This window comes from Microtus pennsylvanicus, chromosome 8 (genome assembly GCF_037038515.1).
Source record: "Microtus pennsylvanicus isolate mMicPen1 chromosome 8, mMicPen1.hap1, whole genome shotgun sequence".
NCBI lineage: Eukaryota > Metazoa > Chordata > Mammalia > Rodentia > Cricetidae > Microtus > Microtus pennsylvanicus.
In genome coordinates this window covers 111,285,186-111,306,483 of record NC_134586.1, presented here as the reverse complement: position 1 = coordinate 111,306,483, position 21,298 = coordinate 111,285,186, and the positions used below count along the sequence as shown (strand labels likewise).

General features: G+C 41.2%; 1 protein-coding gene across 2 annotated transcripts in view; it reads left to right on the top strand.

Moving 5' to 3' along the window:
• The first annotated feature begins 7,316 nt into the window (after positions 1-7,316).
• The window catches only part of Gtf2a1l (general transcription factor IIA subunit 1 like), a 41,554-nt gene continuing 27,572 nt past the window's right edge, over positions 7,317-21,298 (top strand). The window contains exons 1-3 of one of the 2 annotated variants that reach the window (XM_075982117.1): positions 7,317-7,337; positions 9,597-9,698; positions 9,893-10,010. In XM_075982117.1, the coding sequence (XP_075838232.1) occupies positions 7,317-7,337; positions 9,597-9,698; positions 9,893-10,010 (241 nt within the window). The remainder of the gene's footprint in view (positions 7,338-9,596; positions 9,699-9,892; positions 10,011-21,298) is intronic. The other variant, XM_075982118.1, reaches the window with a different exon arrangement.

The following is a 21,298-nucleotide window of genomic DNA, read 5'->3' as shown; positions in this document are numbered from 1 at the left end:
CCATAAAAATCCCTGCAACATTCTGTCATGGTGCACTATAAAAGAATCAGGAAAAAGAGATGCCATGGGTCTGCTGCAGGTAGACAATGCAGAAACTGCTGGCCAGAGATGAAGAAGAAGCCTTTCTGGACTGGAGTGACGAAGATGATGGTGGATTTGATCCAAGCACACTTCCAGATCCAGACAAGCACAGAAGTTCTGAAGAATCTGAGAGTGGAGATATAAAACATGAGATGAGTGATACCAAGAAGAAGCAAGGAATAATACTGAAGTAGATGATGTACAACCAAGAAGCCGTCATGGAAAGAAGGCCAAGTGGGAAACGTTAGGCCTGTCCTTAGCAGAGGATGAAGAGCTGGAGTTACACCTGCTCAGAAGTCAAAACTAAATATTCTCCATGTCTTTGTGGACTTTGGACATTATTATGTGGGCAAGAAGTTGAAAAGAGCTTTGGGACATTTAGGTACTATGTGTCCCATTTTTAGAAGATACATTCTCTGTAAGAAATGATCACATCTCTGGGTTTCTTTCACAAACTGAGTTTTGAAACATCAAGGAACATACTCAAAATAAGGATGTATTGTACAATTTACCATTGTGCAGTGTGTAGTCTGCTCTGTTAGAATTTGTCAATAGGCTCCTATTACCCACTAGTGGAAATTCTTATTTTGTTTTCACAGTGTTGAGGGTTAAACCAAGGCCTTCATATGGTAGACAAGTTCTCTACTACTGAGCTGGTACCTAGTCCCTGTTTGTTTTACAGGTAGGTTCTGAATCCCTTGTTCATACTTATCTTCCATACAATACAGAAATTTTAATATTATTGTTAAATAGCTAATAATTTTATGTATATTTCATTATTTCCAAAGAAACAGTATAATGGACCAGCCATGACAAGGAATGAGTATTTTTTTTAATTGAGTTCATAAAAAATAAACATGTTTCCTATAAAAAAAAAGAGTCAGGAAAGAAAAGTCATGGACTACATTTATGGTTTAAAGTTTTATTTTGATGGTAAAGGATCTTCAATTAAATCTTCAACTCAAAAATTTAAGGCTCAAACTTCACAGAGATAGAGCTGTAAAATCCTAGTCTTATGAAAGCTACTAACTTAAACTGTTAAAGAAAATCAAGATAGGGGCTGGAGAGATGGCTCAGTGGTTAAGAGCACTGTCTGCTCTTCCAGAGGTCCTGAGTTCAATTCCCAGCAACCACATGGTGGCTCCAAACTATCTGTAATGAGATCTGGCGCCCTCCTCTGGCACGTGGGTATACATGGAGGCACAAAGTTGTATAAATAAATAAATAAATAAATCTTAAAACAAAAAGAAAATCAAGATATACAATTTAATATATTTTATATGCCTGAACTTAATAGATGGTCCTCAAGCTCTTCAGAGTTCTGCTGAATATGACATTTAAAATGTTTGGTGAAAAAGCTTCTCATAATAGATAGAAATGCTATTAGTGGGAATCCTAAGTTCTCCAAAGAAGACAGATGGGGCATGATGACTCTAGCTAAATTGTGATAACTCGAACCACCAGGCAATGCTTCCCCATACATTGCCTGCTGCCAGGGCTCTGTCCAAACTGTGGACACTTTTGTAGTGACTGTCTAACACAGCCTGGTCAAAGTAGGATCATTTCTCCAAATTCCTTTTCCACAGGAAAATTTCTCAGACCTGGGTTTGGCAGTCGAAGGTCAGTGCTGCTCTGTGTGGCAGCTGAAGACCAAATGCTGTCCTGTATGCTCCTAAAGACCAACCACAACCCTCAACTGTTGGTAGAGGGCTGTTTGTTCTTTCCCAACTGCTCAGACCTGAAATAATCACACAGAAACTATATTATTTAAATCACTGCTTGGCCAATCACTTAAGTGTATTTCTAGCTAGCTTTTATATCTTTGGTTAACCCATTTTTATTAGTCTGTGTATCGTCATGTGACTACGACTTACCAGCGAGGTTCTGGTGTGTCTATTGCCAATGGCGGCTACATGTCTTCTTGTGCCTCCACCCTTTTTCTCCCAGCATTTAGTTTAGTTTTCCCCATCTAGCTCTATTCTGCCCTACCACAGGCCAAGGCAGCTACTTTAGTAATTAACCAATAAAAGCAACACATATACAGAATGCCTTCCCACACATTTTCCCCTTTTCTGTTTAAATTTTTTAAAAAAAGGTTTGGACTTTAACATAGTAAAATTGCATACAATGAAACAGTCATCAAGCAAGAATTAGTTATAATATTTATATCTACTTTATCTTTTATCATAACTAAGGAAAACTATAATTATTACTATCTATTCTTCAAGTCCGTCAAAGACTCCAGAAGGATATAATATTACCTAAGTAAACAGGAAGTGCATTGTAAGCAACTTTCAAAACTCTAGAAATGACAGAGACATCACTCTACCTGGACAGTCACCCAAAGTTCTTCTGTAATGGTGGGGCATCCATCTTCAGCCTACAGTCCCATAGTATCTGGCAGACCTTTCCATAAAGCAGGAAATTTCAAAGACAGTTTTCCTATATTGACAGCTTGTCAGTTACTTTCTTCTGTGTCTAGCAGAATGTATGGCAGACATGAAGCAGGAACCCCAAAGGACCGTCTCATCTTCTTTAGGCAACTTCAACTGTCATTTTTCTGTAGGTGCTACATCCAGTTTGTACATCATACAATCAAGCAGTCCAGGCAAGAGCAGTTTCTTGCCCAAATGGCTAAAAAAACTCCATAAGGAGCCTTTTCAAGGCCCATCTTCCTCTTGAAGTAGATTGGTGCTGCCAGGAGCAGATGTGTCTCATTGTCATGATAAGTTCTAAATTCTTAAGACATTTTAAATACCATATTCTGAAGGTCTCTGAAAGATTTGAAGAATATCTATCTAACTGACATATATCTCTATATATCTAGAAAACCTGACTAATGACTAGAAACTTGAATATTATAGCTGACTCTCTATTAACCTATATTTCTTAAATAAATATTACATTTTAAATGAGCTGCACAAACACAATACCTTAATCAAAAGCAGAAATATACATATAACAAAATTGACCTTAAATTTGTATTAATAGACCATGATCATGTCAATGCAAATCTCTATAGCATATCCCCCTTTAAATGTAAACAAATATTTATAAACAATAGTTGGGAATTTGGGCGTAATTCTCTCTAAACTGCTTCCTGCTTTTTGTTGGGCAAAGTGATTTTTGGGGGTGTTCAAAGTGACATGGGGGGGGTCTTGGTACATCAAACTATCCTAGTCTGGAAGGATTCCACAGGTTCTCATCCTCTCTGAAAACAAAAGCAGAACTTCTTTTCCAAAGTAACAAATCCTTAGACCAAAATTTTGAAGTTCATATCCTTTATGTTGGTTTATCTTAGTAGCCCATACAATAAAAATGTCTCTGTATACTTAGCTCCTTTATAGTCAAATAATTTAAAGAAAACACAATAGTGACAGAGGTTTCTATCCCTCTGGGTCTTGCAGCGGTTCAGTCCCAAAGAAACACACAAAGGCCTACATTAATTATAAACTGGTTGGCCTATTAGCTCAGGCTTTCTTATTAACTAACTCTTACATATTAGCCCATAATTCTTGTCTGTGCTAGCCACATGACTTGGTACCTTTTATTAGTGAGGCATTGTCATCTTGCTTCCTCTGTGTCTGGGTGACAACTGCAGACTGAGCCTTTCCTCTTCCCAGAATTCTTCTGTTCTGGTTGCCCCACCTATACTTCCTGCCTAGTTACTGGCCAATCAGCATTTCATTAAACTAGTACAAGTGACAAATCTTTACAGAGTACAAGACCATTGTCCTACAGCACTCAACAAAGCCATTGAGATCACGGGAGCCTAAGGCAACTAGATAGTGGGCAAGCCTTTGTTGTTTTAATGAATACATAGGCCATGAGATTATACCTCCTGCTATAGCTTATTCTTCTCAGATCTCTGATGATATTGACTGACTTACTAAAGCTTTAACAGCAGCTAGTATACTAGATCCTCCCCCAAGACTATGGCTGCCTTCTCCTCACAAGTAAAAATCAGGCCTCAGGCCTCATTTTCCTAGAGCATCTAGGTGTCCAGCTGAGAATGACAGACAGTTTGCCTTGCTACCCGACTCTGCAAAGGGACGAACTCACAGGTGCTTTTAACTCAGAATCATTTTGGGGTCCCCAAACTTTTACTATGACTCAAAGATGTGAGTCTTCTGCCTTTTCTGCAATGAGGACTTCAGTACAAATTACAAACAGTGGCAATGCTAGTATATCTAAAAATTTTATCCCGTTTTATAAATTTAAAAAATTCTTGTAAGCTACAGGGTGTCAACTTGGATTTATGACTCACAAGTTGGTTACCTGGTCCTTTCCTCTACTCTCTTTTGGTCCTCTGGCTGCTGCACCTGGTTCCCGCTTTCTCCCCTCCCTCTTCCCTTTTCCCCTCTTCATACATGGCTCAGGGGCATGTCCACTATGGACTCTTTCAGATATCCTGGCCTATGGCTGTGCTTTCTTATTTATCTGCAGTAAACCTTCTCCTCCACCTTGCCTAGGAGCAGTCATGTCCTTCCCTTCTTATTTATTTTATTTCATTCAACTTAGAAGATTAATGAAGTATGCCTACAGGCGTGTACTATGAGCCTTTTAAAAGAGGGTCATCTGAAGCAGAAGAGATATTCTGAACATGGGTGATGTCGTGTTCAGAATACCATGCCATGGCTGGGAGTCCAGCCAGAACAGGAGAGGAGAAAGGGAAAGCAACAAGGGATGTCACTCTCCTCTTTCTCTGTGTCCTGGCCTGCTAAGGTCATCTCTAGACACTTCCCTTAGCTATCAGATTATTGAGACATTCGATCCCAATTAGAATTTCCCAGGAGCCTCATGCCGGCCAAGGGGAAGGTTGGGACTTTGGTGACAGAAGGGAACTTGTCTCCGGAAAAGAGATTTCATATATGCTGCCAGTTAGTCAGACCACCTTGCAGGGGAGATTGGGGCAGAGACAATGATGGGTCAGTCATGGATGGACCACAGCTGATTGACAGGAACCGGCTAGCTACAGATAGGTTTTGTTCTGTCTGAAACTAAAACACATCAAGACACTAAACTGGACACTGGAGTCACACTCACCTTTCTGTTCTTGTCACCATCACTTGTCTCTTTAATCAGCCTATTGAGGATGTACAATGGAGCCTAGTGTGTTAGGGTTGCCAGTAACAACTCCAGCAACAAACTGAATTGTTTTGTCTCGATGGACTGAATCCTTTGAACTCACAAATAAAATGTCTTCTTCAACTTCAGTTATTTCTGTCACAAAAGTGACCTAATTGGCCTCTAGAAGCCCTATACATGGGCACACTGTTGCTTTGAGTACCAAGCGTTAACACCTGTATTTTTTTAGACATTTCATATATAAGGTATAAAAACCTAGATCTTGGATTCAAGCACCCTTCATTTAATGGTCATTGTTGGCTACTGGGAAGAAATCAAAGCAGAATCTATCAGTGACCATTTAGATACACAAAGGGGCAAACAGTCCCAGAGATTGCTCAACCACATTGCATTATTTTCTGTAAAAAGTTTATCAGGTATATTAGGCAGTAACACTCCAATTGTTAGTCACACTTTTTATGGGTACCAACATCCACATTTAAATTTATAAGCACACATGGTCTATGCTACAGCTCTGAGAAAGGTATTATGTATAATGAAGTACAATGAAATGGCACACTGTCACAAAATGTTAGATTGCTACCCATTCTATGCGTTTAGGATTAAAATTTTAAAACCTTGAAAGAAAGATGGAAAACAAGAGACCTTTCAGCTTTCTTATTTCCCAGCTTGAATAATTTAATTGGATTTTATAATATCAGAAGGAATCAATGCTTGCTTTTAGCTTTTCTATTTTGGGTGAAAAGTAAGTCACTTTGAATATTCCTGGTAGTAAATTGCCACACAAGTAGAGAGACGTAACCATTAAATATCACCACACATACTTAATGGCTTTTTGTAAAATAAATTCCCAGTAGTTTTCAATTTAGGAAAAGTCTTCTAGATGACAGCAAATGAATCAGTTGCTAGAGACTTACACCTGGTCGAGGCGAGCCACCTCAAAATGGGGAGCGTACACCATTGCACCTACACTCACAAATAAGCAAACAGTCCACTCTAAACCTTAATGGGATTTTTAAATCATCACATAGACACCTGGTAGGTGGAGTTTTGCTTTCAGGTCAAAAAGGATGTTTGAAGGCAGGGTGGTAGAAGTAGATGGCTCTTTCCTTGTTGAGCTAGCGGGGTTATGTGTGCTTAAATCCATCTTCGATTTTAGCTAGTTAAATCTTTCCATGCCCCAGAGAGCGAGCTAGGGGAAGGAAGAGAGGGAAGAGGAGGAAGGGAAGAAGGAAGAGGGAGGTGGGAGAGAATATAATTACAGGATGAAGATGGAGACTCTGCCTGAAGAGCGAAGGAGCCATGCTGGCTCTGCGGAGCTGAGCTGACCTGATTTAAGTCATAGCTCTCCATCTTCACTGCATTTAAAATCATATACTCTGGGGAAGACTCAAGCACCAAACCTTTAAAAAGAAAAAGCTCTTCAGGCAATTTTCATGTGGACCCAATGTTGAGTGTGTCTCAGGACAGTGGGTCTCATTTTAATATAATGCCCACCAGAATCAGCCAGAGAACATTTTGACGTCACTGTATGCCGGGTCCTTGATTGCCAGTCTCTGATTCAGAAGGGATGTTCGCATTTATGGGTCCTTAGTCGTTTGTATTAATTCTTTTACATGACTGGATGCATGGGTTGTGTCTTGGACCCTACTTTCCTTCTAGCACACAGGTCAGGATTGGCAGCAAGCATCTTGATGGCTTCCATTTGCATTTTTAACAGGTTCCCAGGTGAAGTTGCTGCTGCTTTTGCCCACACTTCGACAGCTAGTTATAGAAGTTCGGCTCTTGTCACACTTTATATCACAGCGTGGAGTGCAGCTGTTTAGGGAGGCGTGACAAACTGGTAAAAGCAGAAATAACTCATCAGCCTTCTTTCTTCCTACATCCTTCACAGATGAAGTTGCCCCATCCATTACTGCACAGGCCCCCTTAGTCTGCTAAAGCTGGTTAGGCGCATTACCACACCCATGCCAAGCCCAAACTCTATCCCTTCAGTCATTAACCATTTTTCTTGTCCCACCTTACTTAGCTCCGCCCCTCAGCGTTCTCGCGGTTGCGCAGCAACGAGCGCCTCAGTTCAAGAGCTGGCCAGACCGCTCTCTGCCGGGCAGGCACAAACGGTCAAGCGCAGAGCCGCCACCACCAGCATGGCTTTCGTCAACCTGGTGGTAAGGAGGCAGCACCCTTTAGCCGTCCATGGCAAGTCACAGACTTTGATAGGCATCCCGTGGATTAGAGGAAACTGAAGACAGTCACGTGGGCTCTGATTCCACTGGGAAAATTGTGTTTCCCGCTCCAACAGAGACTACCTAGGTTAGGGCCTAGAAACTGTATAGGGACAGAGGATCTTCAATCAGGATGCTTTCCTCTACGTTCTCTTGCCTTTTCTTTTTCCTTTCCTTTCCTTTTCTTTTCCTTCCTCCTTTCTTCCTTTCTTCCTTCCTTCCTTCTTTCCTTTCTTTTTTCTTTTTCCTTTTTGATAAGGTCGTGAAAAGTAACCCCAGACTGGCTTCTGACTTTGGATCCTTCCACATTCTCTCTCACTGCAAACTCCAGCCCCAATTTTCGTTCTTTATTAGGACATGGCTGGTTTGGGCTATATTACTCCCTAACCTTGGAATAGTAGGCGATGAGATTTGGGTTGTTGCCCCCACCATCTCACCTTTCCTTGTTCTTTAGCATCATAACGCATAAATGTGGAACCCACTAACCCTAGATAAGGGTATCTAAAGTTCCTACAGTGAGAGTTTACTAGCAAAACAGCACTGTTCACTACTCCCATCGAAGTGAAAATCCTAAATTAAAGGCCAAAACAATACCAACAGATGCACATTTCCCGAAAGAGTGTGAGCGCCAGGATAGGTTTGTGTGTGTGAAATTCCACGTGTATCTATGGGGGCCAAAAGGCTCGGATTTTAGAGACATACTCATGTACATCTTCTGATGCCCTAAGGAGTGTAAAGTACATATACCAGCTTGCCTGACTGTGACTGTCAATGCGCATATGTTTTCTTTTAGAGACGTAGATAAGATGGAGGTTCAGACTATTACAGTTTTAATAAAGATAACGCAGAGAAAGCAATCTGAAGCTTATGGGTATTCCTACAAGGGAGGCTACATTCAATACTTATTTTGCTTTTGAAATATTGTGTTTTACTGGCCTCTTTTCGACTGCCGCTGTTATTCTCCAACGGTAGAGCTTAAAAGATGTTTTTAGCCCTAGGAGGTTTTTCCTACAGCTCTTAGAGTGTGATCGTTTAGCTGGGATTAAAACCTAAGCATCCGTTTAGAAGCCCTTATCAGGGTAGACTGTCTTAGAAGAAGCAATGCATTTGGGGGCACTTAGTCTTAATGGGTATGCCTGTGACTGACATTCAGATGGTACTGATTGGCCTATTCATAGACTTACCCTGGATCTTTGGAAGGATTAGTTTAAAATATGCTGTTCCTGGAGTGAGAGTTTTTTTTGAGGGAGGCATGAAAAAGCAGTGCATGAATATCTCAGTTTTCATTTGAGTTGGGTTAGGCCATCTAGAATAAAAGCAACTGGAGCTCTTATTTTACCATAAGCGATCTGTGGCCTTCTCCTGGATCAGGATTGTTTGCATAGGAGACCTCGGCGGGACACATTTCATATAGACCAGGAAGGCCGAGTGTATTTCACATGCTTCTTGTGCTGTTGGTGTAACCTGTGACTCTGGGTAGACTTTACCTGGTTTTGTTTCAGCACCATTGGTTACTGTCTGTCATAGGACATTCACTGGACGTAGGGGTGCTTGTGTTTTTACTTGACCATAACAGTCTTCTCTCCACGGCTACTTTGGAAGCAGGGCGGGCTCTGATTGGCCCACTTTTAAGACTTGAAGTTCATTTACATCCATATGGTTCTCTAATAGGGGCTTCACTGAGAAAAGGCTAGACTGGAAACAAGAGCTTATTTCCAGCTGCCTCCAATTTCCCTTTCAGAAAGGAACAGGAAGTTTCGTACATCTGGGAGATTCCCTACTAAGTGTGGTGTAGTCTTGTGATTGAGCCTTGTGGCTAGGGGCCTCCAGGGGATGAAAGGTGATGAATACAATCTATAAAGAGCTAAGGCCGAACTGGGAGCAGGGAGTTCTCAGTAACTGTGGTCGTTTTCTTCAAACCAAGGACTGGAAAGTGTGCTCTAATGATCTACTTTAGTTCTGTGTAAACCTGCATGGGGTATGTAAGCGTGCATACAGTCCCAGGAGACAAGAAGAAGTGGCAGATTCCCCTGGGGCTGGAGTGACAGGCAATTATGACCCAACTGACATGGGTGCTGGGAATCAAACCCAGGCTGTCCTCAAGGGCAACAACTGAGCCTCTCCAGCCCCCATCGGCATGTTTTTAAAGGCAAGTTCGTTCTAATTTGAGAATCAAAACTTCCAACAATTGCTTTCATGTAGCCGAAGCTGTACCGATCTGTAATTGAAGACGTTATAGAAGGTGTGCGGGACCTGTTTGCTGAGGAAGGCATCGAAGAGCAGGTGTTAAAAGACTTGAAGAAGGTTGGTGCTCATGTCTTTCCTGTCTTGTCTTCAAAACCTGATACGTGATGATACTTTTCACCTTTCAGATGTGTAAGTACGTGTTCCTTGTGCTGTCCACTGAAAGCATAAACACTTAAGCAAAACCCAACATAATATTGGTGTCTTTTAAAACACTGTTAACAAAAATAAAACAGTATGTTTTTTCCTCTTAGCTCTGGGAAACCAAAGTTTTACAATCTAAAGCGACAGAGGACTTCTTCAGAAATAGTGTCCACTCGTCTGTGTTTACGCTTCAGCTGCCACAGGCTTTACCAACACTGCAGTCAACAGGTTGGTGAGAACTAGTCAAAGATTATTATGTTTTCAGAATGAATTCCTATTTGGTACTAATTTTTTTTTAGTCTGGATAATTAATGTTCTTTTTTTTTTTTTTTTGATTTTTCGAGACAGGGTTTCTCTGTGGCTTTGGTTCCTGTCCTGGAACTAGCTCTTGTAGACCAGGCTGGCCTCGAACTCACAGAGATCCGCCTGCCTCTGCCTCCCGAGTGCTGGGATTAAAGGCGTGCGCCACCACCGCCCGGCCGATAATTAATGTTCTTAAAGTAGAGAAGGTCTCACTTTTAGATGATTTGATTAGATGGACACAGTACCCATGCTTATTTTAAAAACTCACATTGTTAAAGCTAGTTTTCATAACCCCTTACTCTAGAGAAACAATGACGTAGTTGATAGGTTTACAGTATCCATTACTATTTCTGAGAAGTGGACTGCGTGTTGTGAGGAGTGTTCCAGATATCACTGCTGAGGCAACAGGGAGAAAGGTAGGTGCCTGAATGCTCGTGTTTGCTTGCTCTCCTCTCCCCGCTTCCCCTCCCTTCTGTGCACGTTAACAAATCTATTATTGCACTGGAACAAAACAGAATAAAAACAGTATGGAGATAATTCAGGCTACCGTATAGTTTTCACTATTAAAGTAGTAGCAAGGGAGTAACTATATGATTTTATTTTATTTTATTCTTGGATTTACTAAATCTTGCTTTTAAGGAAAATTTTTGCCCAGATTTATGTGTGTAATTTAAACTGGTAAAGACTAATAAAAGACCAAACAGACACTAATCCCTCCAGCCTTTCTTTATTCCACTTCTTTCCGATTCCTATAATCCCTAGGCTGCTTGAGTACATATGTCTGGGCATGTACACACAATAGAGTTTATGAGTACATATATCTAGGCATGAACATACAATAGAGTTTATCAGTTTAATTAAAGTTGAGTAGAATAGGGTTTGTAAGAATGAAGGGTGATATTTGACTAGATTGACATTAATAAGTAGATTATTCTTTGTATGTTTGGGGATATTCTGTTTTATTTTTATATTTTATTATTATTTATTTATTTTTTATTGTTTTTTATTGAGCTATATATTTTTATCCACTTCCCTTTTTTCCTCTCCCCTACCTTTCTACCCTTTCCCATGGTCTCCATGCTCCCAATTTACTCAGGAGATCTTGTCTTTTTCTACATGTACATTAGATCCATGTATGCCTCTCTCAGGGTCCTCTTTGTTATTTAGGTTCTCTGGGATTGTGAATTGTAGACTTTTTTTTTTTGCTTTATGTCTAAAAACTACTTTGAGTGAATACATATGATAATTGTCTTTCTGGGTCTGGGTTACCTCACTCAATATGATGTTTCCTAGCTCCATCCATTTGCCCACAGATTTCAAGATGTAATTATTTTTTTCTGCTGTGCAGTACGCTATTGTGTAAATGTACCATGTTTTCTTCAGGTGAGGGGCATTTAGGTTGTTTCCAGGTTCTGGCTATGACAAACAATGCAGCTATAAACATAGTTGAGCACATGATCTTGTGGTACAATTGAGCATCCTTTGGGTATATATTCAAAAGTAGTATTTCTGGGTCTTGAGGTAGATTGTTTCATAATTTTCTGAGAAATCACCATATTGAAATTAAAAGCAGCTGTACCAGCTTGCACTCCCACCAGCAATGCAGGAATGTTCCCTTTACCCCATATCCTCCCCAGCATAAGTTGTCATCAGTGTTTTTGATCTTGGTCATTCTTACAGGTGTAAGATGGAGTCTCAGAGTTGTTTTGATTTGCCTTTCTTTGATGGCTGAGGATGTTGAGCATTTTCTTAAGTGTCTTTTAGCCATTTTAGAATCCTCTGTTGAGAGTTCTCTGTTTAGGTCTGTACCCCATTTTAAAAATTGAATTATTTGTTCTTTTGATGACCAAAAGGGTTCTTTGTATATTTTGGAGATCAGCCCTCTGTCTGATGTGGGGTTAGTGAAGATCTTTTCCCATTCTGTAGGCTGTCATTTTGTCTTGTTGACCATGTCCTTTGCCTTACGGAAGCTTCTCAGTTTCAAGGAGGTCCTATTTATTAGGTTATATTTAGAAAGTGGTCTCCTGTTCCAATGCATTCAAGTGTACTTCCTACTTACTTTCTCTTCTATGAGTTTCAGTGTGGTTGGTTTTATGTTGAGGTCTTTGATCCATTTGGACATGAGTTTTGTGCATGGTGATAGATACGGGTCTATTTTCATTCTTCTACATGTTGATATCCAGTTATGCCAGCACCATTTGTTGAATATGCTTTCTTTTTTTTTCTATTTGATATTTTTCGCTTCTTTGTCAAATATTAGGTGTTTGAAGGTGTGTGGATTGATATCCAGGTCTTCAATTTGGTTCCATTGGTCCTCTTGTCTGTTCTTATGGCAATACCAGGCTGTTTTCAGTACTGTAGTTCTGTAGTGGAGTTTGAAGTCGGGGAAGGTAATGCCTCCAAAACAGGGCTGTTTTGGCTATCCTTGGTTGTTTTTTTGTTTTTTTTTTTTTTTTTTTTTGCTTTTCCATATGAAGTTGAGTATTGTTCTTTTGAGGTCTGTGAAGAATTTTGCTGGGAATTGGTAAGATCACCATTTTTACCATCTTAATCCTGCCTACTCAAGAGTATGGGAGAGAGCTTTTCATTTTCTGGTGTCTTCTTCAATTTCTGTCATCAAAGATTTAAAGTTCTTGTCATACAAGTCTTCCACTTGTTTGGTTAGAGTTACTCTGAGACATTTTATGTTATTTGGGGCTATTGTGAAGGGTGATGTTTCTCTGATTTCTTTCTCGGCTCATTTATCATCTGTGTAAAAGAGGGCTACTGATTTTTTGATTTAATCTTGTATCCTGCTATATTACCCAAAGTATTTGAGTTGTAGAAGTTCCTCAGTAGAATTTTTGGGGTTGCTTATGTAAACTATCATATCATCAGCAAACCATGAAAGTTTGACTTCTTTTCTGATTTGTATCATGTTTGGGGAAATTCTTATGATAATCATGTCTGCCATGATGAAGAAAAAATGGTTCAGTCAGTGGCAACAGGGACAGGGACTGAACGATGCTCCTTTACACACAGTGGACTAAGCGATGCACCTCCACACACAGTGGACTGAGCCATGCACCGCCACACACAGTGGACTGAGCCATGCACCGCCACGCACAGTGGACTGAGCCATGCACCTCCACACAGTGGACTCAGCCATGCACCGCCACGCACAGTGGACTGAGCCATGCACCGCCACGCACAGTGGACTGAGCCATGCACCGCCACGCACAGTGGGACTGAGCCATGCGCCTCCACACACAGTGGACTGAGCCATGCGCCTCCACACACAGTGGACTGAGCCATGCACCGCCACGCACAGTGGACTGAGCCATGCACCTCCACACACAGTGGACTGAGCCATGCACCTCCACACACAGTGGACTCAGCCATGCACCGCCACGCACAGTGGACTCAGCCATGCACCTACGCACAGTGGACTCAGCCATGCGCCTCCACGCACAGTGGACTCAGCCATGCACCACCACGCACAGTGGCTGAGAACCTCTGTTAGGGACCTCAATTCAGGTAGAGTGGGATCCTCGGCTTCATGCAGGAAGGGGTTTTAGAGTGGGGCAGTTTGAAGCAGAGTGAGGTCATTAAAAGACCGTGTGTGTGCATGTGTGTGTTTATATACGTATGTGCATGCACATACATACACATACATATATGTACACACATACATATTCTTTCAGATGAGTTTAATTCAAGGTGACACAGCATTCAGAACAGCAAAGATGAACAGCAGGTGCTGGCAGGATCTGAGATTGGATTTACCTTATGATTATTACTTATTTAGTTTTACCAAATGTATTACAGTGTCCAGCATGCTCAAAGACAGCACTTCATTCTAGCAATAGGTAGCAAAAAGATGTGATGCCACAGTGTCCAGATGTGGACAGGAGTGGACAAGGTCACCTCGTCTAGGCACAACCAGATTTCTTGATTCCTCCTGTGGCCAACATCCTTCCCTGCTGCCTTTGCTGTTGGCTTCTCTTTTCTTCCATTCCCTCCCCCACACCCAGTGCCTTATCTTCTCCATCCATGGCCTTGGCCTACTGCATGGCTCTTTCAGGAACTTCTGGCCACCATCTGCATGGTGCCTGCAGCCCTCTTCCCAGACCCAGTTCCTGAGCCATAGTGTTTTTCTACTTATTTATTTTTATTTTATGAGCATGGGTGTTTTGCCTGCATTCATGCCTACATACCGCTCAAAAGAGGGCATCATGTCTCCTGGACTGGAGTTCCAGATGGTCGTGTGCTGCCACGTGGATGTTGGGAATGGAACCTGGGTTCTCTGGAAGAGCAGCCAGGCCTTTTAGGCTCTGAGCCATCTCTCCAGCTCCTTTGCTGCGTTTCTTGATTCTCAGCTGGCAAGAGGTTTCAACTGAACTCTGGGATGAGGCATCTTTTCCCTTCTGGTGTCTTCTTCTCTTGCCTCACCTCTTCCATTTAAGAATAGTTGAAGTATGATGGCAACTATAAAAATGAAATAAATTGGGCCGGGTGGTGATGGCACATGCCTTTAATTCCAGAGGCAGAGGCAGAGGCAGGTGGAGTTCTGTGAGTTCGAGGACAGCCTGGTCTACAGATTGAGTTCCGGGACAGCCAAGACTACACAGAGAAATCCTGTCTCGAAATACCAAAAGGAAAGAAAAAGAAAAAGAAATAAATTAGCAAATGTTGAGTTATCAAGCACAGAGTTTATCTTACTAAACCGTAAAATATGATATTGCTCTGTGAGGGTCAGTCATAGGAGGACCGAGGAGATGGTTTAGTGGTCAGGGCACTTGCCATTCAAGCTTGAGACCTGAAATTTGATCCTACACCCATGCAAAGACCTGCCTGTGACCTTGCAGGCATCTGTTAACCCCAGAGCTGTGAGGGGTAGACAGAGGACTGTTGTAGCTTGCTGGTCTCCAATTTTGCTGCACATTGAGGGAGAGACTCTGACTCAAAAGGTATGAGGCAGAGAGTAGCCTGTGCAAGTATACGCACATGTGCATATAATGCATATGATCCACATACATGTATATGCAGCTACCACACACAAACACCAACCAGACACGCATATACCACATATACATTATCACACACATACACCACACATGCATGTACCACACACCCACCATACACATGCACAGTGCCGCATATACATATACATTGCATACACACATGCACTGTCATACAGTATGTATAGACCATACACACCTGCATATCCAGCACACATACCACATGCACTTGTGCACACACCATGTATATCACACATGCACAGGAGTTTCAGTGTGAAGCTGACATGTGGAAACATTATTTTATCAGTGATTGTTTTTTTAGCTGTGCTTTTATTTCACACTCTACTTTTGCAAGTCTCAACACACACACATACACACACATGCACACACACACACATTTTTATTTATTTATTTATTTATTTATTTATTTATTTATTTATTTATTTATTTATTTATTGTGGCGGGCAGGAACCTGTGCTTGAGCTCACTGTTATTGCCCAGGCTGGCCTGGACCTACGTTACCCTCTGCCCCAGCTTCTGAGACCGGGCCATGCAAGGCTAAGGCGTCTCCGTTTCCCGGTCACATAGCCCTGAAGGTTTTTACCTGAGGTTGGCTAGTGGGTGTGATGCGTAAGGAGGGAGAAATATTTCAGTGTCTCTTACCAAAAACTTCTCATTTTTCTTGTCATTTAGAATTGCAATACTCGATTTTGCCCAGAAGATGGCAATATTACCAGTGATGTAAACCACAGCTAGCCCGACAAAGCCTGACTCTAGCTAGTTTTCCCTTGGCACCTCATTTTTTTTTTTTATTCTGTCTCGGAAGTTAGAATAATAGGAATAATTACATTTAAAATAAGATAGTTTTTCTTATTCTCTTCCTTGAAAATTTACAATGCAGAGGCTGAAGAAGAAAGGCGTGCTACAGACCCCGTCCTTGTCTGTCTTCATTTCTGGTTACCCTTCCAAATAAATAGCCTCATAAAATTGAAGTACTTCTTAATTGTGTCTTCTCATGGTATGCTTTAAAAAGCCTGATTAAAATAACTTAAACTGCTGCAATCTTTTTTATCTCTTTTGATAACGAGCTCAAACAAAATCCATAATTGAGTAAGTCATTTCCCTCCGACAACTCTGTTTTTAAAGCCCGTTTTTCCTTTGTTATATATTTTTTGGCTGTATTATTCACTTCTTAGGAACAGCCTGTGTTATCAGTTTTCAACACTTTTTTTAAATCACGGGGTTTCTTTACACTCTTAGTAACTGAGCACCCCAAAGAGCTCTTTAAAATATGGATTTTGTTTGGGAGGTGGCTCAGTAGATAGGCACCTGCTCTGCAAGGGTGGGGCCAATTTTAAAATCCACAGAAGAAGCCTGGCCAGTGTGGTAACTACTTAACATTTGGTCTTGTTATTACTGTTGTTGTTGTTATTCTTGGTGTGTGCATGTGTGTGCATGCACACTTGAGTATATGGAGGTCTGAGAACAACTTTGTGCACTCCGTTCTTTCTATCGACCCTCACATAGGTTCTGGTTATTGAATTCGGTTTTCAGACTTGTGCAGTAAGCACCTTTGTCTTTTGAGCCCCCTCCCTGGACCCCATACCTATTTTTTTTAATATTTATTTATTTATTTATTTATTTATTTATTATGTATACATGTGGTTGCTGGGAATTGAACTCAGGACCTTTGTAAGAGCAGGCAATGCTCTTAACCTCTGAGCCATCTCTCTAGCACCCCCCATACCTATTTTTGACTTAAACTTTATTCTATTTTTTTAAACTGGGCAGCATAATGTTATGATATACATAGTGTTGCTGTAGGTTATGTAAATTAGAGTGTCTATCATCTTTGAGTTAGTCATTAAAAAAAAGTGTGGCAAAAATCTCAAACCTACACTGCCAACAAACCCTCAAATATTGAAGAGTAATGTGTTGCATGTTTCCCCTGTAGATGCCAGACACACTGACCAAGCCTCAGGTCTTGCTCCCCTGCATCTGGCAACCCCCATTTTATTCTTGATCACAGCAGGTTTTCTTTTAATATAAAAAATCTTGACGTAACATGTGTGTATATGTGTGTGTGTGCGTGCATGTGTGTGTGTACAGGCACATATATGCTAGTGTACACATGTAGGAGTCAAGGGACATGCCTTAGGAGTCAGTTCTTTCCTTCCGCCATGTTTCAAAGGACCAAACTCAGTTGTCCGTCTCCGTGACAAGTTGCTTACTGAGCCATCTCCCTGGATCCTTTTTCCTTTTTTAGAGTCTAAACATACATGAGAATACCAAGAATTTTTCTGGTGTCTGGCATATTTCATTTAGTGTGGAGTCATCTAGGTTCATCCATGTTGTAGTGTGGTGTACAGAATCTCACTGTTAGAATCTGAGAAACAGTCCACATAGGCTTATAGACTGCTTATGTTGCTTGTTTTTTCATTTTTATAAAGCTAGAAAGCCTAGGAGCTAGGTGGGGTATCACAGTGTCATCCCAGCAGAAGGGCAAAGACGCGAGTCTGAGACCATCTAAGTGACCTTTTCTCTGTATCATCGTCATCACCCCTTACACCTTACACCTTACAGGGGTCACGTGTATCTTCTAAAACGTTCTAAAACGTTCCGTGCTGGTAATAAAATCTAGACCTTGTGTGTGGTAGTCAGACCACCCCCAGTGCCCTACACCCCACCTTTCAGCCCTTTCATTTGTTTTTTTCCCATGAGCAGCAGTGGCAAGTGCCTCTTTAAATATCTAATGACCATTTTTATGTTCTCCTGGAAACCATCTGTCCAGATATTTTGCTCATTTTAAAACTGACTTGTTTTTCTACTCCTGACTTCTTTCCATATTTATCAGATAGGTGGCTCGGAGATGTTTTTTCAGCTGCATGTTGCCGTTTTGTTGACAGATCCTCTTGCTGTGCAGAATTCTTTTGTTGTAGTCCTGTCACAGTTAATCTTCTGTGTCAGCTTGACTGCACAGAGAGAGAATGCTTGGGGATGACTGGAACCCGCTCTGGCTGTATCAGCTTGGGCATCCTCAGAAACGCTTAATGTCCATCCTGGGTGTGCACAGCATCCCACCCAGAGGCCAGAGCCCCAAGGAGGGTTGAAGAGTCAGGAGGAGGTAGCTCTCACGCAGGCTTACCCTTTGTGTCCTGGTTGCAAATGAGGGAGGAGATCTGTTCCATCATGTCCTCTCTGCCATCGCTGCTAGCCTCACTTCAGTCTTAACACAGTGGATTGAAATGGTGAACCACATCAGTCCATCTTGTTTCTTCTCCATATTTGTCCTAGTGATAAAGTCTAAGTAACTAAAGTCCCACTTATTCTTGTATAGTCTAAACTTTCGTGATGGCAGCGTAAAGGCTAATGTCAAGGTATTCCCCCTTTTGTCTTCTTCTGGGAGTGTTAGGGCTCAGGTCTAATGTTTAGGTCTTCTATTCATTTTGCATGCGAGTTAATTTGTATGTGTGTGTGGCATAAGAGACAGGTTCAGTGTTGTTATTTTACATGTGAAGATTTAGTTTTCCAAGGATCTTTTTTTTTCTGAATTGGTTCATGTTTATTGAAGGAAGTGAGTTCATAGTTGGAAACAGTCCCAAAAACTTTAACTAAAGGCATAGGGTAATGTATCCCAATCTTAAGTCCTGGTGTGAACTGTGAAATACTGTTATCCCCATTCATTGCTGCATCAATGCTTGGGTGGTCATGGGAGAGAATATCAATCAGGATAAGAGGATTCCTATAGATCTCTAATCTCGTGACACTAAAGATGAATAAAGGGAATCTTATAAAATGCCAAATCATCCTGGAAGCTTAGATAAAACTTAAGTATTTCCTACAACATACAAGAGATATATCCGGTATTCAACACTGAAATAATGGCCTCTAATGTCTGGGAAATACGCTGTCTGTTCCAATTAATTATATCCATATACTGCCAGGTTCCCTGTGAGAGGAGGAGTGTGTCTCAGAAGAAAAGCATGTGAGGTGTAATAATCAGGGCACAAAAGGAAATAGTTTTCAAAATTTATGTAGCGAATCAATATTTTGAGAAATCCAACACCAGTTTTTGAAGAGATGGTTCTTTACCCTGTCTCTTAAGTGTCTTGGTTGGAAATTAGTTGATCAAACATGTTTGAATTTATTTTACATCTCTATAAACTTCCCCCAATGATCTAGTCTCTCTCCCTGTGTGTGTGTGTGTGTGTTACAGTCATTGGCCGGCAAGCTCTAAGGATCCCCCTTCTCTGCCCTATCCAGCACTGGGATTAAAAGTATACAGATGATAAGAAATGGGCTAGTCCAGGTGCAAGAGTTAGCCTAGAAGAGGCTAGGTAGAAATGAGCCAAGCAGTGATTAAATGAATACAGTGTCTGTGTAATTATTTCGGGACATAAGCTAGCCGAGCAGGCTGCTGGGGTGTTGGGGACGCAGCCCCGCCACCCTTATTACTACAAATGGTACCCAACGTGGGGCTCGAACCCACCACCCTGAGATTAAGAGTCTCATGCTCTACCGACTGAGCTAGCCGGGCAGGCGGCTGGGGTGTTGGGGACGCAGCCCCGCCGCCCTTATTACTACAGACCTCCTGGCTTTTACACGGTTATCTCCTCAGTCCTTAGCTTATAAGTTTTTATGTCATCAGCATGCTGTTTCAGTTCCTATAGATTTGCAATAGTATTTTTTTAAAAGTAAAAATACTTTTAAAATATTTTAAAAATACTTTTTTAAGCCAGGGCGCAGGCTGTTCTTGAATTTCTTTTTCCTCCTGGTTTTAAGCAATCTTCTTTGTTTCACATGGACTGTGCCTGGCTTTATAGTACAATCTTACAGTAGGAAATGTGAGGCCCCGATTCTGTTTTAGTCTTGTGTGTGTGTGTGCACATTCATGAGCAGGTCATCATGGAGGCATGGATGTCAGAGGGTAACCTCAGGTGTTGGTCTTGATCTTCAACCTTGTATGACAGAGGACTTCATTGCTACTGTGTATGCCAGGCTAGCTGGCACATGACCTTCAGGGGACTCTCCTGCCCCTGCCTCCTGTTTCACCACAGTGGCTTTGGGCCTGCATGCACATTTGTCATGTCTGGCTTTCAGGTGAGTGCTCAGGCTCCAAGCCCAAGTCCTCATGTTTTCTTTTTACCCGCTGAACCATCAACCCAGCCTTGGCTTTGTTTTCCCTGGATTGCCTTGGTTATTGAGGTTTATTTATGGCCTGCTTGAAAATTTTAGATTTTTTTTTCTATTTCTTAAATGGTATCATTGGAATCTTGATAGAGATTGCATAACATTTAGATGTCGCTTTGGGTAGTATGGACATTTTAACAATATCAGTTACTTTAATCAGTCCATGGATAGAAGTGTCTTTTATTTCTGTCTGCTTAAATCAATAATCTGTCCCTCTCCCTTGGCCTCCCTCCTTTTCCTTCTTTTCTTCCTCCCTTCTAACTCCCATTCCTCCCCTCCCTTCTTTGACAGACTCACTGTGTGTCTTATCTTCTCTGATTTCATTTTAAAAAGCTTTTTTTTATTAGAGATACAAATCTTTTACCATCTTGGTTAAATTTATTCATAAGTATTTTGTTTTTTTTAGACACTGTCACATTTTGATTTCTTTTCCAGATAGGTTGTTTTTATTCAGAAATACAACTGACTTTTAAAGATTGGTTTGAATCTAAAACTTTACTGAGCTCACTTATTAGTTCTTTTGTGGACTCTGTTGTTTTCTGTGTATAGTTTCATACCATTTGCAAATTGAGATAATTTTTTGCCCTCACATTTCTGGTTCGTATGCTTTTTATGTCTTTTTCTTCTATAATATTTCTAGAATGCCTGCTTCACTATTGAGCAGTAATGGCAAGAGTTGGCCCCTTATCGTATGGAAGATCTTGGAGGGAAAGCTTTTCCATCCCCCTGTTATGATGTCAGCTGTAGGTTGTCATGGTCATTAAGCAACTTATTGTTTATTTTTCATTGCTTGTATGTCTCTATGGGAATAAGCATGTGAGTGCAGGTGCCTGCAGAGGGCGTCTGTCCTGGGGAGCTAGGGGTAAAGGCTGTAGGGAGTCATCTGGTATGGGTGATGGGGACTAAACTCAGGTCCTCGGGAAGAGCAGCAAGCACTCTTAGTGTTGGGCCATTTCTCCAGTCCCCATAGTCTTTATTATCTTGAGAAGATGTTTTTTGTCTATAAGTTGTTGAGTTTAAAAA